Source organism: Monopterus albus, unplaced genomic scaffold, assembly GCF_001952655.1.
Source record: "Monopterus albus unplaced genomic scaffold, M_albus_1.0 scaffold209.1, whole genome shotgun sequence".
In the NCBI taxonomy this organism is placed as follows: domain Eukaryota; kingdom Metazoa; phylum Chordata; class Actinopteri; order Synbranchiformes; family Synbranchidae; genus Monopterus; species Monopterus albus.
The window spans coordinates 586,872-610,633 of record NW_018128089.1 but is presented as its reverse complement, the minus strand read 5'-3'; the positions used below and the strand labels follow the sequence as shown (position 1 = coordinate 610,633).

Sequence of the window (23,762 nt, the reverse complement as noted above, 5' to 3'; positions counted from 1 at the left end):
ATTAGTAAAATCATTGCGTACCTTAACTGAGATGTCATTACTGGTCATTTTTCAGGGCATTTCTGCATGAATTGTGCAGTTGACAGTGTGCTGACACTACAGTTCAAAGAAAATGTAAAAACATAACTAATTACAGAGAAATGCAGGCATGTTTCTACTTTAAAGACGTTTTTCACAAATCAGTTGTCATTATGTAGAAAAATCAGTGTGAGAGGATGTTGATGAATGGAGATGAAAGAGCAATGCTAAACTGACTGTTGCAAGGAGGGGTGGTCCAGTAGCTGGTTGTTAAGAATCACTGATCTGACACCGAATCCATTCAGTATAATATAACACAATAACTAAGCATAGGTGCACAAAACAGACATTTTCCTTATGTAAAATACAGCAGTGTACGTAGTTTGTGCCAGCAGGTTATTACAACAAACTGTTACATGTTCTATTTTAGTGACATCTAGTGATTGTAATAATTATAACACAAGCAAAGGGGTAAGTGCTGGATGGCTAGGTACACAACACAACGGAGTTTCCCTCAGCAAAGCCAGCAGTTCCTATGTGTGGTTTGTGTTTTTCAAGTTTTTGTTCCTAAACGTGACCAAGTAAGTTTTCTCCCCTAAATGTAAATAAGTAGTTTTTGTGCCTATACCTAACCATGTAGTTTGTATGGCAAAACTTAATCAAACTGTGATGGTTTCATGATCATAACAGCATATTTATGGCAGTTTTCAAGATGACAGATGACAGGTTACTTAGCAGACAAAAGTCTGTCTAGGCTTATAGTTGGATGTATGTTGTCATTAATTTTGGCAGAATTGTTGCAATTCCCCCTGCTACTAAAGGAACACTATACAGTATAATGAAACACTGCCATGGGTTGTATGATGATCATATGGGTCATATACAGTCGGTTGGAAGACCTGTTGACAAAACAACACAAAATACCGTGCACGTGTCCCAATCAATCATGTGCTACAAATGTTACAGCCAGCAGATAAAATCACACAGTAGAGCTGTGCACATACATCTATAATTACCAATGACTGAACATTTGATTTTTGACTTATTCATGGTAACATTAGAGATGCTATGGCTATTTGTCCATCTTTCAAGACTCTGAGACATATTAGACCAGAGAATGAGGGGGTAAGGTGTGCATAAAAGTTCTCAGCTATAAATGAACCAGCAGTGTTGTGGTTAAATGTACAAATATTACAAATGCTACTTATTTTATTCTGAATTAGCCAACATGTTTTTATTCTGGGAAATTTTGGAATAATATCATCAAACAAAGCTCTTAAGTTAGTTTAGGCTTAGCTGTTCAAAGTTACTGCCAATAACTGAAATTGTAATGTTAAGAGTCACTAATAACTCCCTGTAACTGAAAATGGCATCATTTGCCATGCAAACAACTGAACAGAATCATAAGATCTCAGTTGTTTGTTCAAACAAAACTAAGAAAGGCATAATCATCACCATCACTAAAACCAAGATGTGTCATTTAACTGAAAATGTTAGAGATTAAGATTCTTCTTTTATGCAGGATCTCATCTTTGTAGTTCTTGCTTCATGTTAATATACTTTCTTTTGATTATTTTTTGTTTCTCCTTTTGCAGTTTCTTGTTTTTATGCCGTCCCTTAAAGTCTCATTTTTAAATCAGGGCTCAGAGAATGAGCACCAGTACCAGCAGATCTTAATCCAGCTCATGTTTTGCTGTTGTCTCGCTGCTCTCATGGCTGATTACACTGAGTTCAGAGAAGGGAGGGCTGACTGTTAGAGTCCAGTGCTGCGTTCATGAGTAGCCAAGCATGGGCAGAGTGTAGCATGCCAGCCTTTAAACACTGGGCAACTACAACATAGTGAGGAGCTTTTCCCATCACATAGCAGCATGTTAGTGCTTTAGGGCTTCTCGCTTCCTTTTTTTCTACACACTACCTTGTGATCTTATACGGAGCCATTTGAGAGGTTTAACATGGAGCTGGAAAAACTTCACCTGAATCTAAAGACAGTGCTGCTGACAATGATGATGTTCAAATGGGGTGAGTAGAAATAACAGTTATTGTTGTCTACGTTAAAGGACAGTTTGTTTGGTCATTTAATTTCATCACTGTAATGAAATGTTAAAGTACTGAAGGCTGTGTCAAGTTGTAATTTGTAATGAGAGATTTGTGTGTGCTCACTTGTTTGATGTTAGCATTTAATTGTGTTTTCATGAAAGCAACAGGTTACACAGGAAGAGTTACTGAAGAATGTAAATACACAAAATAATTAGTGTACCTCACAAATACCTGATGCATGCTTACTGACTGAAATGATTAGTGCTAGCATTTCATCCCTTCTTAGATAGTGTAGAGGAGCCATGAGGACCCTCACTTCACTGAATTTGAATGTCCCAGGAATGTCTATCTCCGGTGCTCTCAGAGATGCTGCTACAAGAACAAGTGGTTTTTGAGAGGTGCTTATTAAGGCGGTTGTGCTCCCACTATATATGACTCAGACAGATGGAGGCCAGTTCAGGGTGGTTTGTCACGCTCAATAATGTTAAGGGGTTGGTTAGTTTCCAATGAATTTTCACAATACTGAGAAACCACAAGTGATTATCTATACTGCTTATACTGTAGAGAGTTGCAGGGGGCTGGAGCGACTCTCAGCCAACTGAAATTGTAATTACTGGCAGCTGATGTATGATTGGCTCATTTATTGTATAAAGTGTGGCTTTGGAGACAAATAATAATGTTTTTATTTGGTAGATTTTACTAGCCCTTTCTATCAGATGTGCCCCGGTTTCTCAGTCATGCCTGATCAAACAGAGCAAACAGTGGCAAGATCAGTAGAAAGAACCTCATTGGTATCTGCCTGTGTATAAGTGGAGGTGCATAATGTGGTCACAAAAGACCAAATAAATATCAAACAGTGGGCTTGAGTCATGTGCCAAATTGTTCAAAAGTGGGGATTTTATTTAAAAGTGGTAAAGAGTTCTTGGTGTCTGTGTGGGTGCATAATTACACTGGTTATTCAGGAGGGGTGGTCAGAATTGAGGGGAGGATGAATGCAGCCAAATACAAAGGTTCTTGAAGAGAACCTGCTGCAGAGTGGAGAGACCTGAAACTGGGCCAGCAGTTCACCTTTCAGCATGACAGTCACCTGAAGCATACAGCCAAGACAACACCGGGGTGGCTTCAGGACAAGTGTCTGAAAGTCCTTGAGTGGCTCTGCCAAAGCCCAGACTTAAACCCCAGAGAACATCTATGGTGAGATGTGAAGATGGCAGTTCACGCACACTTCCCATCCAATCTGAAAGCACTTGAGAGGATCTGCCATGAATAATGGGATAAACTCCCCGAATCCAAGTGTGCAAAGAAGACTGGAAGCAAGTGCTTCTACAAAGTAATAAATTATGGGTCTGAATCCCTTAGAGTTTGTAATTGCTAAACAGGAGAACTTCAAGTGAAGCGTTGCAAAATTACAAACCAGATTTATGTCAGCTTGAAATGTTCCTGTTATTCTAAGATATGTATGCATTCATGTTGCATGATACAACCTGCATATTAAACCACAAAACCTTTTCTTATTTTGAAGTTACTCTTAAATAAAACTTTAAAATTATTGAATACAAAAATGCAGTGATAGAATTGATTACAGCCACAGTGTACAGTATGAAGCTGATGCACTCATATAACTTTTGATCATAATGTCTGTAAATGCAACATATATGTATGTAAAGAAGAAACCCTCAGTCAAGTATGAAATCATAAACTAATTTATAAACTACAGCTACCCTAGCCTTTATAATTTTACATAAATATTTATGAATTAATAACAAATGTGTAGGTGTAATAAATCTTTTAGGCATATAATGCTACACTGTGACTGTAGCGCCACCTACAGTGTTAGTCCACTGTTTCCAAAACCTGGAAATCCTGCAAACTGTGCCACATTTCGTGAAGGTTTGACTGTGGGAAGGTGGTCAGAAGTGATGTCAGTACCAGAAGGAGTATGTAAGAGAGAATATTGTGATAGAGTAGGTGACAGAGTGGACAGATGCTAAAGGTTGAAGCTGTAATATGTGCAGGTATCCTGGCACCAGGAGATTACAGGAGCAAGAGGATTGGCCCAAATAGGCCAGAGGGATTACAACTCAGAAAGGCTCTGGAGGTCAGGGAGGCCATCAAACCTGCTTGGCAGATAGAGGGGGAAGGAAAGTAGGATGAAGAGTAGAAGTGGAGGGTGGATAAGGAGAAGGAGATGAAGACAGCGACCAAATAGGAAAAGGGTGTGCACACTGAAAACCAGTGTCCTAACAGAGAGAGAGAGGCAAAAATGAGAGAATAAATACACACAAAACAAGAACATATCAGATTTTTATCAGAATTATTATTATTATTATTTTAGAAAACAAATGAGAACACAGGCTTTTAAATCATTAATTTTTATTTGCATTTATTTGGATAAATTGAACTTTATGTTTAAATTTCAGATAAGGCTCAAGCATGATGCTGAATTGTTTTGCAGCAGATTTAAGATCATGAACAAGCAGATCATAAGTATTTGCAGAAAACAGTAATCTCTGCTGTGACATAATTATGGTGGACAAAATTTCGAAGCTTCCTTCTTTTATCACATTAAGTGCACAGTCACAATAGTAAAATGGTGACTACCAGGAAGTGCGGGGATGGTATGTTGTGGTCTTCAACTGTAGAAAATCTGGATGCCATGACAGCTCCCAGAAGCGAAGCTATCGTGGCTGGTTGCAGTATAGCTCATAAGTCCTACCTCCTGACAGGAAAACACAATAATCATAATTTTTAAGTAGATGAATACCTTTAAAATAAATTTATTTATTTATCTATCTTATTGATCCAAGTACATATGAATTTTCATATGTACTTGCTCACATTCGTAACCTATGCAGAGAAAGAGTCAGGTTGAAAGTACTGAATGCAGCACTGATTCCAAATAGGGGCTGCACAAATGCAGAATGTCATGCAGAATAGTTGAACATGAATGTAATTAATTAAAGGCAGAAATCATTTGAAATCAACTGATCAAATAGCATATGGTTGGAATAAAGGCCTAAAAACAATCATCCCTCCATAATACATAACGTTTCTACCCATGTTTGACACAACAGCACTTAAGTTTCTTATTAAGCAACCAAAGGTTCCCTTCTTCACACAGTTAATATGTTTATCCTGGTCTCCTTCTTACACCAAACCTCAACCACAATTGGAAATGACAACAACCTTCTGCTTCGAAAGGGTGACACTGGGCAACGGTTGTAGGGCTGAGTGTACGTTGCACATCTGAAACACGTTGTCAAAGCTCATATCAAATCTATAAAGTGAGGAATCATTAAGGTTATGGGTTATGACATAGGCCAAATGAGGAATGACATTTGATGCTCATGGCATGTGGCAAATACGGTTGTTCTGGAATTATTAAGATGCTATTGGATCTTGGATTGGTATGGGGACTATGGATTAAGTTCATGTATGTAAGGTGACCAGAATTTTACCAACTACACTGATGGCTGAGGGGCATACTGATTTGTTCTTGCACCATGGTGGCAACACTGCTTTGAACTTGTTATAAGAACTATTTCATCAGGGGTTCTCAGTTTTTTTTAATTACATGGAGATCATAACTCATTACAAGGAGATTGTTTTGTCATAAGTTTGTTATAACAGCAATGTTTTTTTAAGTCTCTGGACCAACAGGCGACATTGCCCAGGGTTGCATTAAACCCACCAACTGTACACAACACCAGTATTTTCACAACAGGTTCTTTGCAGCATAGAGTTTAAATGTAAATACATTTGTATTACTTAAAATTCTTCTACACTCACTGGTAGTGACCTGTAAATACAGAGCACCAATGTAAATATTTTTTATATCCTTAATTAATAATAGTAAAAATTAAATTTTAAATATCCAGACCAAAAGTGTTATTGTTTTAACAAGCTCCTTTTCTTGTCATAGTGAGTATTTTTCATGTTATAATGACATTTTATGTTGTTATTTGGAACAAGTTTCATGTTTCCACACAAAAACAACACATCCTTTTAAAAGAAGAAACTTTTCTCATTACTACATTAATTGGCAACATGTTCTCATCTCATCCCAAAGGGTCAGTGAATAGCTTGGCTGTATGTGCAAAGAAGATGTGGTTAAGGTTTAGGCACAGAAACCACACGTTTAGGTTTAGGAACCGATTATGGCTTGGGTTAAACGTAACTCATCAATAAAAAGCATAATGTTTCACACTGGAGTCAAGCACCTCTGATGCTTTATGACCCACCAGAAACACGTTGTCAAAGCTCATATCAAATATATAAAGTGAGGAATCATTAAGGTTCCACCTCAGTCTCCTCCTGATACAGATGTTCTCCCTTCATTTCCTACTGTATTTAATTGTAAATGAACAAGTGGAGCTGCTGCCTGCGGCATCAAATACTGAGCCGAGTAGGTTGATGCTTTGGTCATATAGATGCCAAAGGGAACATTTAGCATCTGGGATGCAAAAGTTACTTGACACAGTGTCATTATTTGACACCCTGTGATGAGAATAGACTGAAACTGGTATGTTGTAGCAAGAAAATGATCAGTTCTCAAATACATACTTATATGTCACAAATCAGAGACACTGAGTCACAGGTCAAAACAGTAGGCACAGAACAGTGGCTGTAAAATAAAAATAATAAAATAAAATAAAACCAACTGGCTGAAATAGTGCTTTTGAAAACCAAATAGGAACTACTAGGGAATTACTGCTGAAGATGGGCAGGGGTCGTCATCAGGCTCTGTGAATCCTGTATTAGTGTGTTGCCAAATCTTCACTAGTTTGTTGTAGAGGTAGTTAAGAAATGCCTCACATCTCTCAGGGGAGACTGAGCTGTCTGGCTGAGCAGGGGACCAAATACAGAGTTTATGGTTTTTAAAAAAAAGTTCTGTGATTATGACTGTTTAGCAATCAGCTGTGAAAAGTAGAGAGCTTTGTGTTTCTTACACATTGATAAGTAGGCACCATGTCTTTAAGATAAGCAAGATAATCACTATCCTTCTGTTTCTGCTCTGCCTTCCAACACTGTCTTTTTAAACTCCTTGTTTCTTCATAGAAATGAAGATCTTTGACGTTCATGTATCTGACAGGAGCTATAGCATTAAAATATATGTGAAGGAGCTGTTAAAAGTACTGACAAGCTCATCTACAGTGATTCCTTTGTGTTCCTTGAAGCACTAAATGTTTGACAAAGATGAGGAACAGATTGTGTGTTTGGGAGGTGGGTAGGTGAAAGCTAATCAGTGTGGGTGGAAGGTTTGAGGCCAGGAGAGAGGAATGGCACCTGGAGGAGCACTGTCCTATAGCCACGAGACTGGAAAATCAATTAAATTCACAACATCACATAAGACCTCTGTCATATTAAAGTACAGTGAGCCAATAAAATACATTTGGGTACCTGATCTCATGATTCCCAACCTATGCTCTTGTCAGGAAAATTGCAAATACACCTGCAACTGCGATAAGAGGTGGTCTGAGAAGGCATTGCTATTATGGCTTTTTGGGGTTGAAACAAGCACCAAAATTACACTGTGCTGTTTAGTAAACATACAAACAGCCTCAGCTGTGCCTCTCCTACCACCTCACTATGAGCACATTCATTTATGGCAGGCAAATACCAAACACACCAGTGTGCAAAAAAGTAGACGTGTTCAAGAAAAACCGCACAACAACTACATTTAAAATGACACAGAAATCGTTCTGGCAGGACAATAGAGCCCCATGTTTTTCCAACAGGGCCCCACCTACTTAAAATTGAAGTATGCAGAGGAAACAAAAAATATATCCTCTTTGGTGATATGACCAAAACTGTTCTATGTAACGAAGTGTCCATTTAGGACTCCATCTTTCATAAGAACTGATTACAAAATTATTTTCCCAGCTTTTAAACCCAGTGGAATGTTCTTATTAAGGGCTAGTTTAAGTTTATCCTTGGGAGAGAATACAGGTGTTTTTAAGTCTTGGTTTTGGCTTGACTTTGAATTGGAATTGACTTTGCTTGGTCTTAAACTTGGTGGCCTTCACTACAGCCGTGTAACCAGAGATGTACAGTATCTCATCTCAAACATTCTGACCTCCTCAGTCTGTAATGACAGGAGTGAAAGTGTTCTTATTTTATCTGTCTCTCATTCCTGGGAAAAGGCCAGTGACAGCCAACCTTTACAACAAATAACAAGAGCAACCATCTGTCTCATTACTATTCTATCCCAACTCTGCCCCCTTCCTCCCCTCATAAATCCCCTCACTGTTAATATTTTCCCCTTCAGTGAAAATTTGGCAACAGGACACTGATCAAAGTGTTGGGGGTTGAGAGGCTTTGGAATAGTGGATGGGGGTATTTCGCACTGGGAGTTGAGGCTGGCTTAATAAAAGGAATGTGGACTGATTCCACAGCGACCTGATGGCATTGGCTGGTGAGGGAACACGGTGTATGTACTGTAAATCCTCACTAAACCGTCCCACCCCAGCTTATAGTGTTTACATCTACTGCAGAACGGTCACACAGGCCCACAGAACAGTTGTTCATGGATAATAATACGCATTACAGTCATTATTTGCACTGACTACAAGCAAACTGAGACACAATAACAACTAATTAAAGGAATGACCTGTTAGGGTGGTCCAACCAGTGGCCCCTATAGGCCGTAGAATGATGAGACAAGGACACAGACACAAAAAAAAGCCCCCAGTCCTATCGAATAGTATCCCGCCAGTCATAGCGTTTGTTACAGTTTAATAAAATATTTTTCAGATTAACTTTCAAAGTTCTGCGGTTGGGTGAAGGCTTCACCTGAGCTTAAACATTTTGTTCATCCTACAATGAAGAGATCCTATCTAAGTCCCATGCAACGCTTCCTGCTGTAGTAGGTCCACACTGATACTCCACTGCAGATATGATCAAAATATAAAAGTATATTTATCCAAAATTATTAATGGAAACTTACAGTATATTTATTCATTTTCTACCGTTTGTTCCCTAAGCGGGGTCACGGGGGGTGCGGAGCCAATCCCGGCCGGCAATCGGGCAAAGGCGGGGTACACCCTGGACAGGTCGCCAATCCATCGCAGGGCTAACACACAGACAAACAACCACACACACACACACACACACACACATTCATTCCCACATTACTTCACTTACTTGTTTTAATGCAGGGTTACTGTTACCAGATGAGTGATAATTAAGCAGTTAAATAAGTACATGAATCGATTAATTAATACAATGGTAATGAAATAAATGAGTGATACAATATATTTTAAAAAATTAATGAATTAATATCAATACATAAAGGAGTCTTTACATACAATATGTGGTATTGGTCTGAATCTCGACTACAGTTGGTGACCACAGAACCAGAGGGTTATTGACAAGCAAATGTCATTCTGAACTACTCCATTCAAACATGTACTAGGTATAAGCAAACTGATTCTAGATTAGCATTGGTTGGATTTGTGTAATTATGGGTGTGTTGATGTCATTTGTTCTGCATGTTTGAAAGAATAAATCAAATCAAAATCAAATCAAACTAAATACCTCATGAAATAAATAAGGCTTTCATTGGAGAAAAGAAATAAATAAAAAAGAAGTAAAAATATACATTATTATTTGTAGAAGTATTATGTAATGTCTCAAAATGTTCTTGGGGAACCATGAGGTGTCTCTCTCTTATAGCAAATATGTTCTCAGCATGTACAGTATTAATCAACCTTAGCCTAACTCTTTCTTTGTTTTTCAGGAATTCTATGCACAGCTGCGTCAGACAAATGTTTGTCTGCACCCTGCCAGAATGGAGCCACCTGTGTGGACACCATGGATGATTACGCCTGTATTTGTACAAAAGAGGGGATCCGATACATGGGCAAAAACTGTGATGAACTCTATGACGCCTGCTCCTTTGCTCAATGTGAAGACTGTACCAGCACCCCTGGTACCACAGAATACCACTGCATCTGCCCAGATGGACTGACGGGTGATAACTGCACAGAGGAGGTGAATGAGTGTCAGAGCAACCCTTGCTCCAAACCTCGCTCTCTGTGTGTAGACCAGTTGAATGGATACTTCTGCAGATGTCCTGCTGGGTTTGGAGGGCAGGACTGCAGGACACATGTAACTGACTGCATTGATGAGCCCTGCAGGAACAACGGGACTTGTATGTTACAACCAGAGGGATTTGAGTGCCACTGTACACCAGGGTTCGAAGGGAAGACTTGTGAGGATGATGTGAACGAGTGTTTGTCAGAGCCCTGTCAGAATGGTGCTATCTGTATAGACGGAATTGCAGAGTTCCACTGTTTCTGCGTACCTGGGTTTCAGGGCTACAACTGTGAAATTGACATCAATGAGTGTGCTTCACGGCCCTGTGAGAACAACGCTACCTGTATTAATGAGAAGGACCACTATGAGTGTGAGTGCCTGGTGGGCTTTGCAGGTACATCTCCTATGAGGACACTCACTTACATAATGCATTCCCTAGCCCCGTACCCTAACACCTAACCATCAGAACTAAATGCCTAATCTAACCTGAACCCTAAAACCAAGTCTTAACCCTCACAAAACTGTTTCAGAAAGTGAGGACTGTAACCAATGTCCTCATTATGTAGCAAAAAATACTTTTTTGTCCTCACTATGTAGCAAGTACAAGAACACACACATACACATTTAGCTCCATGGATGTAAAAAATATACAATATTTTTGTGACAGGTATCCATCCATTTGTACCTCAGACATATATATAGTGCTTGTAGTCAGTAATTACAGTTTAATTGCTGGATGTAAATTTTTATTTATTTATTTAACATTACATCATTGTTATTTGTAATTTTAGGAACACAGAGGCAGTGAGACAAGCACTTTCTGTTTGCTAACAGCATGTACAGTATTTCTTCCTCTAGAGGTTTCTTTACTACTTGTTCCTCACCACCACCTGCTAATTCTAAAGTGTTCTGTTCGTTCCTGATAAACTGAACACAAGGAGTATTTTAAGTGTGCAGCAAGATGTTTTTAGTCAGCCATCTTATCTGTAGCTCAGATAAAGTCTCCGTGCAGAGTGAGAGAAAACACTCCCATCTTGCTTTTTTTAACACTGCTTTCTCTCTTTGTGAGCCTGCTCTGTGTCAATGGAAATTCACGTTATCTGCAAGTGGTCAGCTTATATCAGCACTGCTGCATTCCCCTGTCACTCTATTAGTTTGTTTGGAAATCCTATAGAAAGGATTTTATCACTGCAGATAGGTGGAGACCAGAATAGATCTAGACGTTTGGCCGGTTCGATGTGGTTGGTCTGGTGATTTTCAAAAATGTGACTGATCATCTGACTGTATGGCTCCATTTACCAGATATGACAACTTCATTGTCATCATCATTTTCATAATTTTCCTGGTGCTTTTGACTTATATCCTGACTTACCCCTCCAACAGGAGTCAACTGTGAAATTGAAATAGATGAGTGTGAGTCCAACCCCTGCCACAATGGAGCCACCTGCCATGACCTGATGGGCATGTACTCCTGTGAATGTCTGCCAGGGTTCGATGGCATCAACTGTGAGGTCGATGTTGATGAGTGTATCAGTGAGCCTTGTCAGAACGGAGCTGACTGTCATGACATGGTAAACAGGTAGGAAACATTTACTGTCTTTAAGAGCTATACGACGATGAAGGTCAGTACCAGAGTATCCTGTGCAGGGTTGGCACGAGCCATGTGCTGCTACATCAGATTGTCCCCATTATTTGCTTTCATTACTTCACAGAGTTTAAGACCCAGTGACAAAACCCAGAAGATAGTTTAACGGCATTGATCATTCTGAGGGTATCCTGAGAATCCTCAAACAATGTTGGTGGACGTTAAAAGTAAAAAATGTCCCTGCAGAATGAAAGGCTAATTTCTTTAGACCCGTTATCTATGATCAGTAATGTTTCCATCAAGACAGCAAATTCTCTTCTCTTCATCATTATTGAATCATCTCAAAGTGCCTCAATCATGTTTTAATGTATTTATTCATTCATTTATTGTTACATTTCTGTTAAGTCTGGGTCACAGTTGGAAAAATGCCAGTGTGTTCCATTTATCTGTATTTACAGTACAGTATATCAGACTGAAAGACAATGATGATAGCATCAATGTTTTAAAAGCCTGGAGTTAGAGTTTGTTCTCTTGCTGCCATCTTTGCTACTAGAAATAGAAAAGCCAAAAGTTTAGAAAAGGTGAGGAAAGCTGTGTAGAGCTGAGATGGGACAAGAAAGCTGCCTCCTTAAAACCACCATTACTGGTACGTCACTTCATGCCACTTCTGTATCAGCTTCAGCTTTCAGCCATGGTAGCGGTCACCTCTCTAGGAGGCTGAGGGCAGGTCCATGTGCTTTGAGAAATCACCATGGAGTTTTTCTGTTTAATCATTGTTCATTGTCTGAATTTTGATAACTTGCTGTGAAACAAAACCTACTTGTGTCTGTTACAGGTATGAATGTGACTGCAGTGATACAGGGTTTGAGGGTGATCACTGTGAAGTGGACGTCCCTGAGTGTGCCTCTAACCCCTGTCGGCATGGTGCCACGTGTCTAGAAGGAGTCAAAGGATACACCTGCCTCTGCTGGCCAGGTCCTGAACTATGTGCTGCACAGCTACAGTAAAATTTTGTCTATGTCCCAACACAAGGACAAACAGGGGTTGTGAACTGAGCCATTGCCATGTGCCTGTCCACAGCATTTCTAGGTACTGTACTTTTTCACAAAACATTGATTAAGCCCACATGCAGCCTGTAGGACTCCCATTTGGCCACAGTGAAGAAATCATCTGACCTAAAACCATAAGTTTGCCAAACCAATGTTAGCCCTGGTTTTTGTTCTTTCTTCGTCCCACTTTTTTGTAGAAAAGATGCCACCTCTTCACTCTGGTGGCCACTGTTTCAGACTTTTAGCTGCTGAGAGCTCCTCCGTGGCTGGCTGTTTTACATGTTTGAAAATCTCTTTTTATATCCTTTGCTAGGTGATAGTCAGGGCCAGTGTCTGGGCCCATTCTTGAAAACAGATGGCAGAGAAGCAGGAATAACAGTAGAGGTTCTGTAGATAGCAGTCATGGTCGGGGGTAGTATACTGGAGAGACACCACGTCCTGTCCCTTTTTCACTTGATTTATCAAACAGTGTGTACAATCTAATGCACTCTTAAGCCATATGCTAGCAGCTCTGCATGGCTTTACACACATTTTATTGGTTTATTTAACTAGGAAAACCTCATTGACATTAAAAATGTCTTTTTCAAGAGTCTCCTAATAAAGTTTAGAATGTTGATATTGAGCAGGTAATGTTTACCCTGTCTCCCATCTTAGTTTAGTGTCTTAACATGCTAACATTAACCATTTAGCAGTAAGCATAGCTTACAACTGAGGCTAGTGGTAGTATCATTAGTTTTACAGGTATTTGGCCAGAAACCAAAGCGTTGGACAAAGTTAAATTTTGACCAGATGAAAACACAGAGGATCACCAAAATTATCACAGTTCATTCTGGGAGGGACATGAATGGTTGCACCAAATTTCAAAGCAATCCATCAAGTAATTGTTGAGATATTTCACAAATGTCCACAACAGGATCTCTAAAGTCTTAGGATTCATCCACTAGGCACCATGAATGTTTGTACAGCACTTCATTGTGATCTATCTTGTTGAGATATTTTAGTGTGAACCAAAGTAGTGGATTGACAACCTTGCCATTCCTAGAGCCACTGTGCTAACATGGCTGAAATAAAAACATTACATTGTGACCATGTTTAAATGGAGGAAGTTCTCAGACAGCCAAGATCCTCTGATAATTAACTAAATGTGGTCAAGGAAGAGTAAAAAGAAAAACATTTTGTTGTTTGTGGCAGCTCTGAACATCGCTTATATGATTAAGCTGCCATCATTAACAAGGAACTCAAGTATTAAAGAGTCGGTCTGGTTGGTAAACATGTAAAACACACAGTTCCTTCCTCAGTTTGTGACCTGTCTTGGAAGACACATGGGATGATTTATATGTGTAGGTTGAACAGTTTATTTTTATCTTGGATTGTCTTTAGGCTATGAAGGACTTAATTGTGAGGTTGACATCGATGAGTGTTTCGAGCAACCCTGTGAGAATGGCGGGGAGTGTTTCCAGCGTTCGAATCCATCTCACTGGGAGATGGAGTGGGAGCTCAGCTTTGCAGATGCAGCTGGATACATTTGCCAGTGTCAGCAAGGGTTTGCAGGAAAGTAACTACAGAAGCCAATCAGCCGAAATCTCACTTCTCACACTTTTGAACTTTTCTGACAATTATTTAATTTTTATCACATTACAGGAGAAAACTGCTCGGTCAACATTGATGAGTGTGAGTCTGAACCCTGCCAGAACAGAGGCTTTTGTGAAGATAAGATCAATGGCTACACTTGTACATGTTCAGCTGGATTCCTAGGTGAGTCAAGCACCTTGTAATAAACAGAACAGAATATTTTTGGCCATGATAGTATGTATACTGGGCTGGGAATAGCATTTTTATAGTATTTTGGGGAAACTGAGTTGCCCTTGGCGGAGGTTGCACTCTCTCAGTGCTTTCTAGTTTAACCTGTTTTAACTTTTTTAAATAAGCTCTGAGCAGTAACTAACATTTTTAGAAGAACCTGCTTCTATCCATCCCCAGCATCAAGTAGCTGTGGTGCCTGAATTGCCAAAAAGTTGCTGGAAACAACATTGTTTGCAGTGCACCATGTGCAGCTCACGCACTGTGTTTTTGTATTTTCACAATTTTTATTAACCACTTGATAACATGTATGCTAAAATACATCAGGGTTATATCCTGAGCTCTTGGGGAATCACCTGTGAAATAACAAAATAATAGGGTTAGGGTATTTTGCCTATTGCAGCTCTGCTTTGCAATGACACCCAAAAGAGAAGGAATGAAACTGAGCTAATACAGGTTTGAAGTAGCCAATAGAGAGTTTCTTTTTATTTACTATATCCATTTAGGGAGTGATTTCTGCTATAGAGTTTATTTTATGTGAAGAGTACTGTGGATATGAGTGGCATATAAATGAAAATACATCTCTGAAAATACAACGTTTCCCTGCAGCCACACTGGTCTCTTTACTCTGTGGTCCAGTTGTCTGCTGCAGCTTGAGGGTGTGTTTGTTTTAAGTCTTGTGTTGCATATGGGTGGTGTGTCACTGTGTGTTAACGGGACACAATGGTGCTGACGTGGGGATGTGATGTTCCAGCGGACAGCTAAACAAGTAATCCTAAAATCTGTAGGGTAAACTTGTAGTGTTAGTTTCGTTTTAGCTCATTGGTGTTAGAGTCGTTCTCCATACTGAATGAAGTTCACCACCTTGCACGTACGAAGCTCACGTTCATGTTATTTAGGTGTGATTTGTTCACACTGTTCATTCACATTTGCACTTTTTTACCGTGTTCATGCACAACGCTGGCTGTATACTCCAAATATAGGCTTGTGTCAGCTGCTGTTGTTGCTGTCTCAACATAAAGGAATCATTTTACTTTTCTTAAAATATTTATATTTTTAAAATTCTTAGCAAAACAAGCCAAGACATTTGTGTAAACATTAAAAACATTTACAAGGAATAACAATAAAAATGTTATGCTAACATCATTAATGAGCTAACTAACAAAATTACATTTAACCTCTTAAATGCAATTTATCTACTAGTGGGAAAAATCATGCTGTGTTTTGTCTTCTGTCTAATAAAGGAAACATGACAGAACATCATTTACTGTGCATGTAGCTTCAATGAGGAGCTAGGACAAGTTACAGTACATATGATGCTATCACATAGCATGGAATAAGATGATGTTAACCTTAAAGCTACTTTAGCCATAACTGTATGTTATATATGAAGGATACATCCACAGTTTCTGAAGTCAGTCTTTTAGCAATAATCAGGCATCCATATGAACATTTAAATGAGTTTTGCTTGCTGTAATCCTTCCTCCTGTTCATAGTGGCCATTATAAGATCTCCTCTGCACTTCCAGTGTGAGGTATAGGGGACAAAATCCACAGGCCTTGTTTTGCGCTAACAGGTAACCACAAGTTTATTTGAAGTAAAATGAGGCTTCAGCAGTTTGTGTTCAGTAAATCAGTTGGATGCCTACCAGAGTTACAGTCTTTCTGGTACAGTACAGTACAGTATATGATTTTTAAAAAAATGAAGAAAGAGGATAATTGCCAAACAAATGCTTTTTTTCAAAAACAAACGGTCACATCTCTGATGCCCAGTAATAGTCACCCACCATCATATCGACCTGTCACTGTTGTCTCCCTTCAGGTGAGCTTTGTGAAGTGAACATTGATGAATGTAAGAGCCAGCCCTGTCAGAATGGTGGCTGGTGTGAAGATGGCAGGGCGTCCTACACGTGCCACTGTCCTGAAGCAGAACCAAGTGAACTTCCTTGGGGAGGAGATCGCTGTGATGTGAAACTTTACGGCTGTGTGGACCACGACTGCCAAAATGGAGCCACCTGCCGTCCATGGCTGGACCGTGGAGAACATGGCCACACATGCTTGTGCCCTCATGGCTTCCTTGATGAGCACTGCGCCACGAGAACAACCTTCTCCTTTTCCAGTCCTGGATTCATTCACATCCAAGTTGTACCAGAAGAAAGGACCCTAAGGCAGGTTGAGCACCAACTTCACCAAGGTTTCAGGGTACAGCTACGCTTCAGGACCACCCTACCCAATATGTTGCTCTTCTACAGAGGGAATGTGGACAGCCACCTCCTCCTGGAGATAGTGAAGGGTGGTCTTCATGCAAAAGCTCTTTCTGAGGAGTCTAAACTAGATGTAACATTTCCCGGCTTGGTTAATGATGGAGGCTGGAGGGATGCTCATGTGATTGTAGATAAAGGTCTGGTTTTGATCCTGAAAGGCCCTGGCTGTGATAGGGACGGGTGCAGAGTTACACATGGAGAGACAGATGAAACACCTTTCCAGCCTTCTGAAGCCTTCACTCATATTTATATTGGTGGAGCACCAGAGGAGCTTTTGGAGCACTCTGTAAGTGGTGCAGGTTTCATTGGATGTATGGAAGATCTGATGATAGACTCTAAACCTATCCTACCCCAAACACTTCCAGAGGACCAAGGCTATGAGCTGGGCTGTAGTAAGACTGAATGGTGTAAGCCTGACCCCTGCTATGGACATGGACGTTGTGTGGACCTGTGGACCAGCTACCACTGTGACTGCTACCGTCCCTTCTGCAGTGAGAACTGCTCTGAAGGTAAGCACCTTTTCCACCAGCAAGTTCTTTAAAATCAAACCAGTTCTCAGTAGTCTTAGTTACCGGTGTAATTTACTTAAATTAAAGTAGCAATACCACTGTGTTAAAATGTCCTGTAACAAAATTCCCTTTCACTATACATTCTCAAGTCTTTCCTTGCTGCTTTACATAAAACACTTACGGCTGCAAGCTGACTTTGATCGTACTGCTATCATGCCAGGGTGCCCTTGAAAAAGAGGTTATGACCTCACAAACCTATTTCCCCAGGTTAAAATAAATACAATTAATGGTTTCTTTGATCATTTTTATTTTGACAGAATGTATCTTTTGCAAAAAAGAATGGTACTTTGTTAGTGATGGCAGCTACTGTTTTCTCATGACAGGACCCATAAACATAATCAAGGTATGATTAGCTGCAAAGCTACCTGTGAAAGGTTTAGTGCTTGACCTCTGGAAACAGTGGTCACTGCTGACAGAACTGTTACACTCCAGTGACCTTCCTGATACTAAAGTCTCATGGCTAATTGTCCTCATTCTATTCTTCATGTGCTTAATTCAAACTTTCAATTCTCCCCTGACAGAATTTCCTTCATGGACATACAGCCATGAGGATACTGTGAGTTTCAGTGCTTATGATATAGGTAAGAGCCACGGGAGTGATTTCAAAGTGTCCTTCTTGCTGAGGTCAATCAAGCCAGATGGGCTGTTGTTCCAGCTGAGGAGACCCACAGACAAAGATGGTGGAGAGATCTATTTCTCAGTCTACCTGGGAATGGGGAGGGTTTTTGTCAGCTCTCTGCCTAACAGTGCCCCACTGACAGCTCCCATGTTTGTGACCACTGGTGAGAAGCAGCTTTTACAGGTGGAGGTCCGACACAGGCAGGTGACCTTTGAGCATGCAGGCCTTCGTTACAGAATAGGAGAGATCCCGGAAGTGAATGTTAACAGTGGCGATCAGGCCTATGTAGGAGGACTTCCAAAAGACTGGAGCTCTGATGTGTGGGGGGGACATTACAAAGGTTGCCTGCAGGACCTTCGTTTAGACTCTGTACATCTAGACGTGGACGCCTGGAACAGCTCAGACAAGGAGGAAGTGTATTTACCAAGTGATGCTGAAAATGTAACGAAGGGCTGTGTCAGCGATGATGCCTGCAAGGTAGGAAACAGTTCTTTGTTTTGTTCCTTATAGTCCTGTGTTCCATCTCAAAGCTCATGCTGCCTTCATATTGTACAGACCAATGTTACATACAAGAAGTCTCCAAGTTCTGACTGCATGTCGGAAATACAGAGAATTTCTGACAAATGCCATAACTCCTGGTCAGCCAAAAGAATTACAAGAACTACTAACTCCTGGTCAGCCAAAAGAATTACAGAATTCTCAGTAGTGTCAAAAGACACACCCAAGTGAGTACACGCAAGTTTTAGAAATGCCACCAATGGGTGGATTAATATTACCCACAGTGATAACCCAATCAGTTCACAGTGACAGAGTTTAGTAATAAATGAGCTACCCCTCTGACGCCCCCTCCCCCACAGCTATTATGCACTTGAGAGAACTAAACAAACACACATTAAATCACAGTAAAATCAACAGTACCAAAGATGGAGAGTATGATGACGGAGGGAGATGCTGTAGCAAATGGTGCTGGCATGTGTGTACCAACAGAAATGCGAACTGTCTGGATATTCATAATTGGTCATTTCCAGTCAGCTGGTAGCCAGACAGTTGATGAACGAGCCAGAGAAGCTAAAGCAACTGATACCAGTCAGGTAATGCCAGCGTGGTTTAAGTGCTCTCTACCTGATTTCCCATGTAATATGCTAAAATGCTCCATTTTAGGCTTCTGTTTATCTAGTGTTAGTACATTGCCTGTAGTGAGTGTAACCATCTAGGAGCAATACTCCCATGTCATAGTAATGGGACGTTCCCACATCCTACCATCATGGCATGAATGACACCGATGGTAGCTACTACTAGTGAAGATGAGTGGCACAGGGACCTAAACAAAAATAAATAGGTAAACAATAAATGGATAGACTGTGTTCTGCATCATTTTAGCTTGCTTGTTTTCACCATTTCATGGAAATGCTTAGAGGAGTGTTTCCAATAGGAGAACCTTGCTAACATATTGTAATGTGCTCACCCTTGAAATATGGACAGAATGACTTTGTCCCCAAAGTGGAACACAAAAATGACCCTTGACATGTTTTGATACCTATCAACATAGTTTTATTTGTTGTCTGAGTTCCTTGTGTCTGAATGGTGTAACATCCCGGTGCTTCCCTCTGCAGAGGAAGCCTTGTCTAAATGGAGGAAAATGCATCATCACATTCAATGACTTCACATGTTCTTGTCTGGAGGAATACACCGGAAAAACCTGTGAAACACGCGTGTGGTGTGTTAGCAGCCCTTGTGTCAGTGGTGGCCACTGTGTGGACCTCCCTGATGGATATGAATGTGAGAACATCTGTATAATTTTACAGCTGTGGCTAATCATAAATAGGTCATATTATTTGGACAAATGTATTATATACAATATGTTCTATTAGCTGTCTTAACTCAGAAATACTGAGGATCTAATCACCATATAAGAAACATGCAAATAATGAGTATAAAAGGATTTTGGCTGTTTGATACATATGCTTTGGGGCTGAATGTTTTCTTTGCTTTAAAGTAATTACTTCAAAGAAATAAACTGTGCACTATATCACTTAATTCCTGGAAAATTTCTCATTCTAAATGTAATTACATTTTAAACATAAACCTGAAGATAATGAAAATGTTAATTAGTTGAGATTTACAATATTACTCATATTTATTTAGTTGCAGTTCTTTGCTTTGTTATAGTCAAACACATGCAAACCCTATTTGTCAGGCTGTTCCTTAAATTGAAGAAATCAAAACTTTGCACTAATGATACTAATATTTCTCCATGTTGAACTTTAGGTTTGTATAATGCCACATTTGAGAACAACTCTGTGCAGTACAGTGCTGGAGGCTCCCTGGCTGCACCTGTCTCTGACATATACATGGAGCTACGGACTCGATCAGAGAATGCTGTGCTTTTAAGGGCCTCCTGGGGCTCTGACCTGCTGATAGTGGGTCTGCTTGACTCTTTAGTCCGGGTGGAGATCCACAGTGGCAACAGTGTTGAGATTCTTACCTTTACAGGAGTTCGTCAAGTGGCTGACGGGAACTGGCATCGTGTGAGCATCTCGATGGCTGAGAAGGCGCATAAAGCTTCTGTCTGGGTCATCACTGTGGATGGAATCACAGACGCCAGCAGTGTGCCGGAGCGCACTGGAAGCCTGCACTTTCTCAATGAGAAGGGGGCCAAATTGGCTGTTGCAGAAAGCTTCACTGGCTGCTTGGGTGCGGTGAGAGTCGGAGGAGTTTATCTTCCTTTTATGGATGTCTACAAGGCCCCACAGCCATCTCAGTTTCATTTAGTTGGAAAACCAAAGATCCATTTAGGTTGTACCAGTGCCACTGTTTGTGATTCAAATCCATGCCTAAATGGAGCCACATGTGAGGATCTTTTTAATAAATTTGGCTGCGTGTGTGACTCTGGTTGGGAGGGAGAGCAGTGTGAGACAGACACAGATGACTGTGCATCTCAGCCTTGTGTTCATGGAAGCTGTAAGGACTACTTAACTGGTTTTGAGTGTCGTTGCCACCCTGGATATGCTGGCATGCTCTGTGATGAGGATATCAACGAGTGTGAGCATCATGCTTGTCAACATGGAGGGACCTGTCAGGACGGGCCCAACACATACACCTGTATATGCCCCAAGGACTACAGTGGCCCTCTCTGCCAGTGAGTACTCACTCATCTATATATCTGTCAGTTTAAACAGGCAGCTGTATCTATAGCTTTAGCATACAGTGCACAGAGCAACACAGAAATCTGGCATTTCATTCATCATTCCAACAGGTGGGACTATCCTCCAGTACAGTGTGGTAAAGACATCCAGTGTGCAAATGATGGCGTCTGCCGTGATGGGCTGTGGGGAGCTAATTGTACGTGCATACCGGGTTTTACAGGCAGCAGGTAAGCTCACATTTGACTCTTTTTACAATCCAACTACCAAGACATTGTACAAAAGTAATTTCATTATATGAATGAATGTGTTATAAGCTCTCCCTAGGCAGCTTTCTTTCTTTCCCGTGTATTAATGTTCTGTTAATATGTGACATCATGTATTTTTGTATGTTGCAGTTGTGAGACAGAGATTAATGAGTGTGAGTCTAACCCCTGTCGAAATGGAGGCTCCTGTTTGGATCAATTCAATATGTTTGTCTGCGAATGCCTGCCCGGCTACAGCGGTCCAACCTGTGACACTAACGTACGCCTGTTACATTTACTTCTTTACTCAAGAAATGTGCATTTTTTTTCTTCAGTTCATTTTTAGGGTAGGCATCCAGAACAGTGCTGTAGTCAAGTCACTAAACCCAAAGTCTGAGTAGAGTCTCAAGTCCCCAGTGTTTGAGTCAGATTCCAAACTTAATTCTAACAGTGTATTGCATCACCATATTGCTTGGCTATTACAATAACTGCTTTAACATTTTAGTTAATATTCACATCATTAAGGGAAAATCACTGCACTTTGTTTGCAGAAACATGCCTATAAACAGGGCATCCCCTGGCTGGTGGTAGCCATCCCACTGCTCTGCTTCTGTGTGTTGATAATGATCATCAGCTTGATCTTCATGGTGCTCACGGCAAGGAAGAAACGCCAGTCGGAGGGGGCATACAGCCCCAGTGCCCAGGAGCTAGCTGGAGCTCGGCTGGAGATGGACAGCATGCTTAAAGTCCCACCAGAGGAAAGGCTCATCTGACTCAAAGGCTGAGAAATTAATGGTGATCCAGGTTTTACCTGGGCTCAACTGAAGGCCATATACTGTAGGCCACAGCCCCCTCCTGGTGGAGCTCAGGTACTGACCCAACGCTGCTGCTTAGAATGTCCCTTCATTCAACAGAAATGTGCTAATTATGTACTGTAGGTGGCACGATTTTGTTAAAAGACTCTGGATATCTGAGGAAACAGCCCCAAGTCATTTGCACCTCAAAAGTTCATTAATAGGATGACGGAACAAGACAGTACATGGCACTGTACAACTCTGTACAGCTTGTCTATGGCTGGGCCTTAACTTGTTGTCATAGTACTATCTAATATACAGTAAGGAATTTAAGGGCATTATATTAAGAATCACTGCACAGTCAAAAACACAAACTGTGGAAGACTGACTGTTAGCTTCCTCACATCAGAACATGAAATGTCCTATTTCCACCATGTTTTCACCACAATTTCCCCTCACTAATGGTTGACTGGAGTTTTTTTTAATGATATCGAGTTGTGTCCTTTTCTGCAGTGCCTTACTGGCACCCAACAGGCTGCTCCCACCTCAGCTCCTCTTAGACTGGTTTCACATCAAATTTACAAGGACATAGTTTTCACGAAGTAGAGTACACAATTAAGAGTAATGCATAAAGCAACACTATGCTAAAAAACAGCTAACCCGGTTGCCACATGTATCAGAATGTAGAATCAGAGGGTACAGTTCTGTAACCCTGCAAATTTGTCACTGTCATAACACACTGTACTCTGACTTTTACCACTTTAACTGTGGTAAATAAAGGCAGTATCTGGTGACCTTCTGTATGACAGGAGCCACAAGAAAGAGGGCGAGAACTGCTGTGAGCGGAACTAATCTTTTCAACATGGGAATAAAAAAAGGAACAATTTATACAAAAACACAAACATCTAATGCATATTTTAAAAAGTCATTAATACAGTATTTTGAGCTAGTTTTATTAATGACATGAGAGTCTGGTTATAGGAAGACAGCCTATGTTAGGTCACATGCCAGTCTCTGCATCTCTCCCTCCCTTTGGCAATTAAGGTGGCGTGGCTGGGAGTTACCAGTGCAGCTACAGCTAATTTCCCATCTGGCTCCAGGATATTTAGCTTGGGCTCGGCTGCCTTCTCCTTGCCAGTCAGTTTCACTGGTCTCGCAATTCCTTACTGACTGACCTTCGATCACCTTACCAAGAAAGTGTTTTTCTTCCCTAGCCTGTATACCTCTGTGTTCCAGCCCTGTACCTGTCCTGCCTGCTCTGCTGCCTAGCTCTGCCTCCAGTTTTCCTGGCCAGCTCAGCTCCGTACAACCCGGCCATGGCAGGTCCCCCCCCCCATCCAGGGAGGTCAGCCCTGCACTCCCAGCCAGTTGAGTTTAGTATGACCTGCTCATCTCAGCTCAGCTCTGTACAACCTGCTCAGCTCATCTCGGTATAACCTGGCCTGCTCAGCTCCACACTTCCTGGTTAGCCCAGTTCTGTACTACCTGGTAGTCTGTACTACCAGCTCGGCTCCTAAACAGTGAGCCCAGCAAAGCACCTGAACTGCCAGCCTCGTTCTAGACCTGTACTGTCTGTACAGTCTGCCCTATCCTATTCCTGCTC

The 23,762-nt window shown here is 40.9% G+C and overlaps 1 protein-coding gene across 3 annotated transcripts; it reads left to right on the top strand.

Moving 5' to 3' along the window:
• Window positions 1-537: 537 nt before the first annotated feature.
• Window positions 538-23,484, top strand: crb2a (crumbs cell polarity complex component 2a). Of its 3 annotated transcripts, XR_002276465.1 has the most exons (14): window positions 1,794-2,037; window positions 9,794-10,486; window positions 11,476-11,671; window positions 12,513-12,652; window positions 14,107-14,277; window positions 14,368-14,481; window positions 16,348-17,298; window positions 17,880-18,454; window positions 19,591-19,756; window positions 20,246-21,116; window positions 21,234-21,350; window positions 21,519-21,645; window positions 21,917-22,234; window positions 23,396-23,484. XR_002276465.1 is itself a non-coding variant. In XM_020618809.1 (13 exons), exons 2-13 carry the CDS (start codon window positions 9,868-9,870, stop codon window positions 22,136-22,138), a joined length of 4,269 nt encoding a protein of 1,422 aa, XP_020474465.1. In that variant the 5' UTR covers window positions 538-599; window positions 9,794-9,867; the 3' UTR covers window positions 22,139-23,484. The 3 variants fall into 3 exon arrangements, 2 of the variants coding, with proteins under 2 accessions (XP_020474465.1, XP_020474464.1); XM_020618809.1 differs by lacking the exon at window positions 1,794-2,037 and adding an exon at window positions 538-599 and having other exon boundaries at window positions 21,917-23,484; XM_020618808.1 differs by having other exon boundaries at window positions 21,917-23,484.
• The last annotated feature ends 278 nt before the right edge of the window (window positions 23,485-23,762 follow it).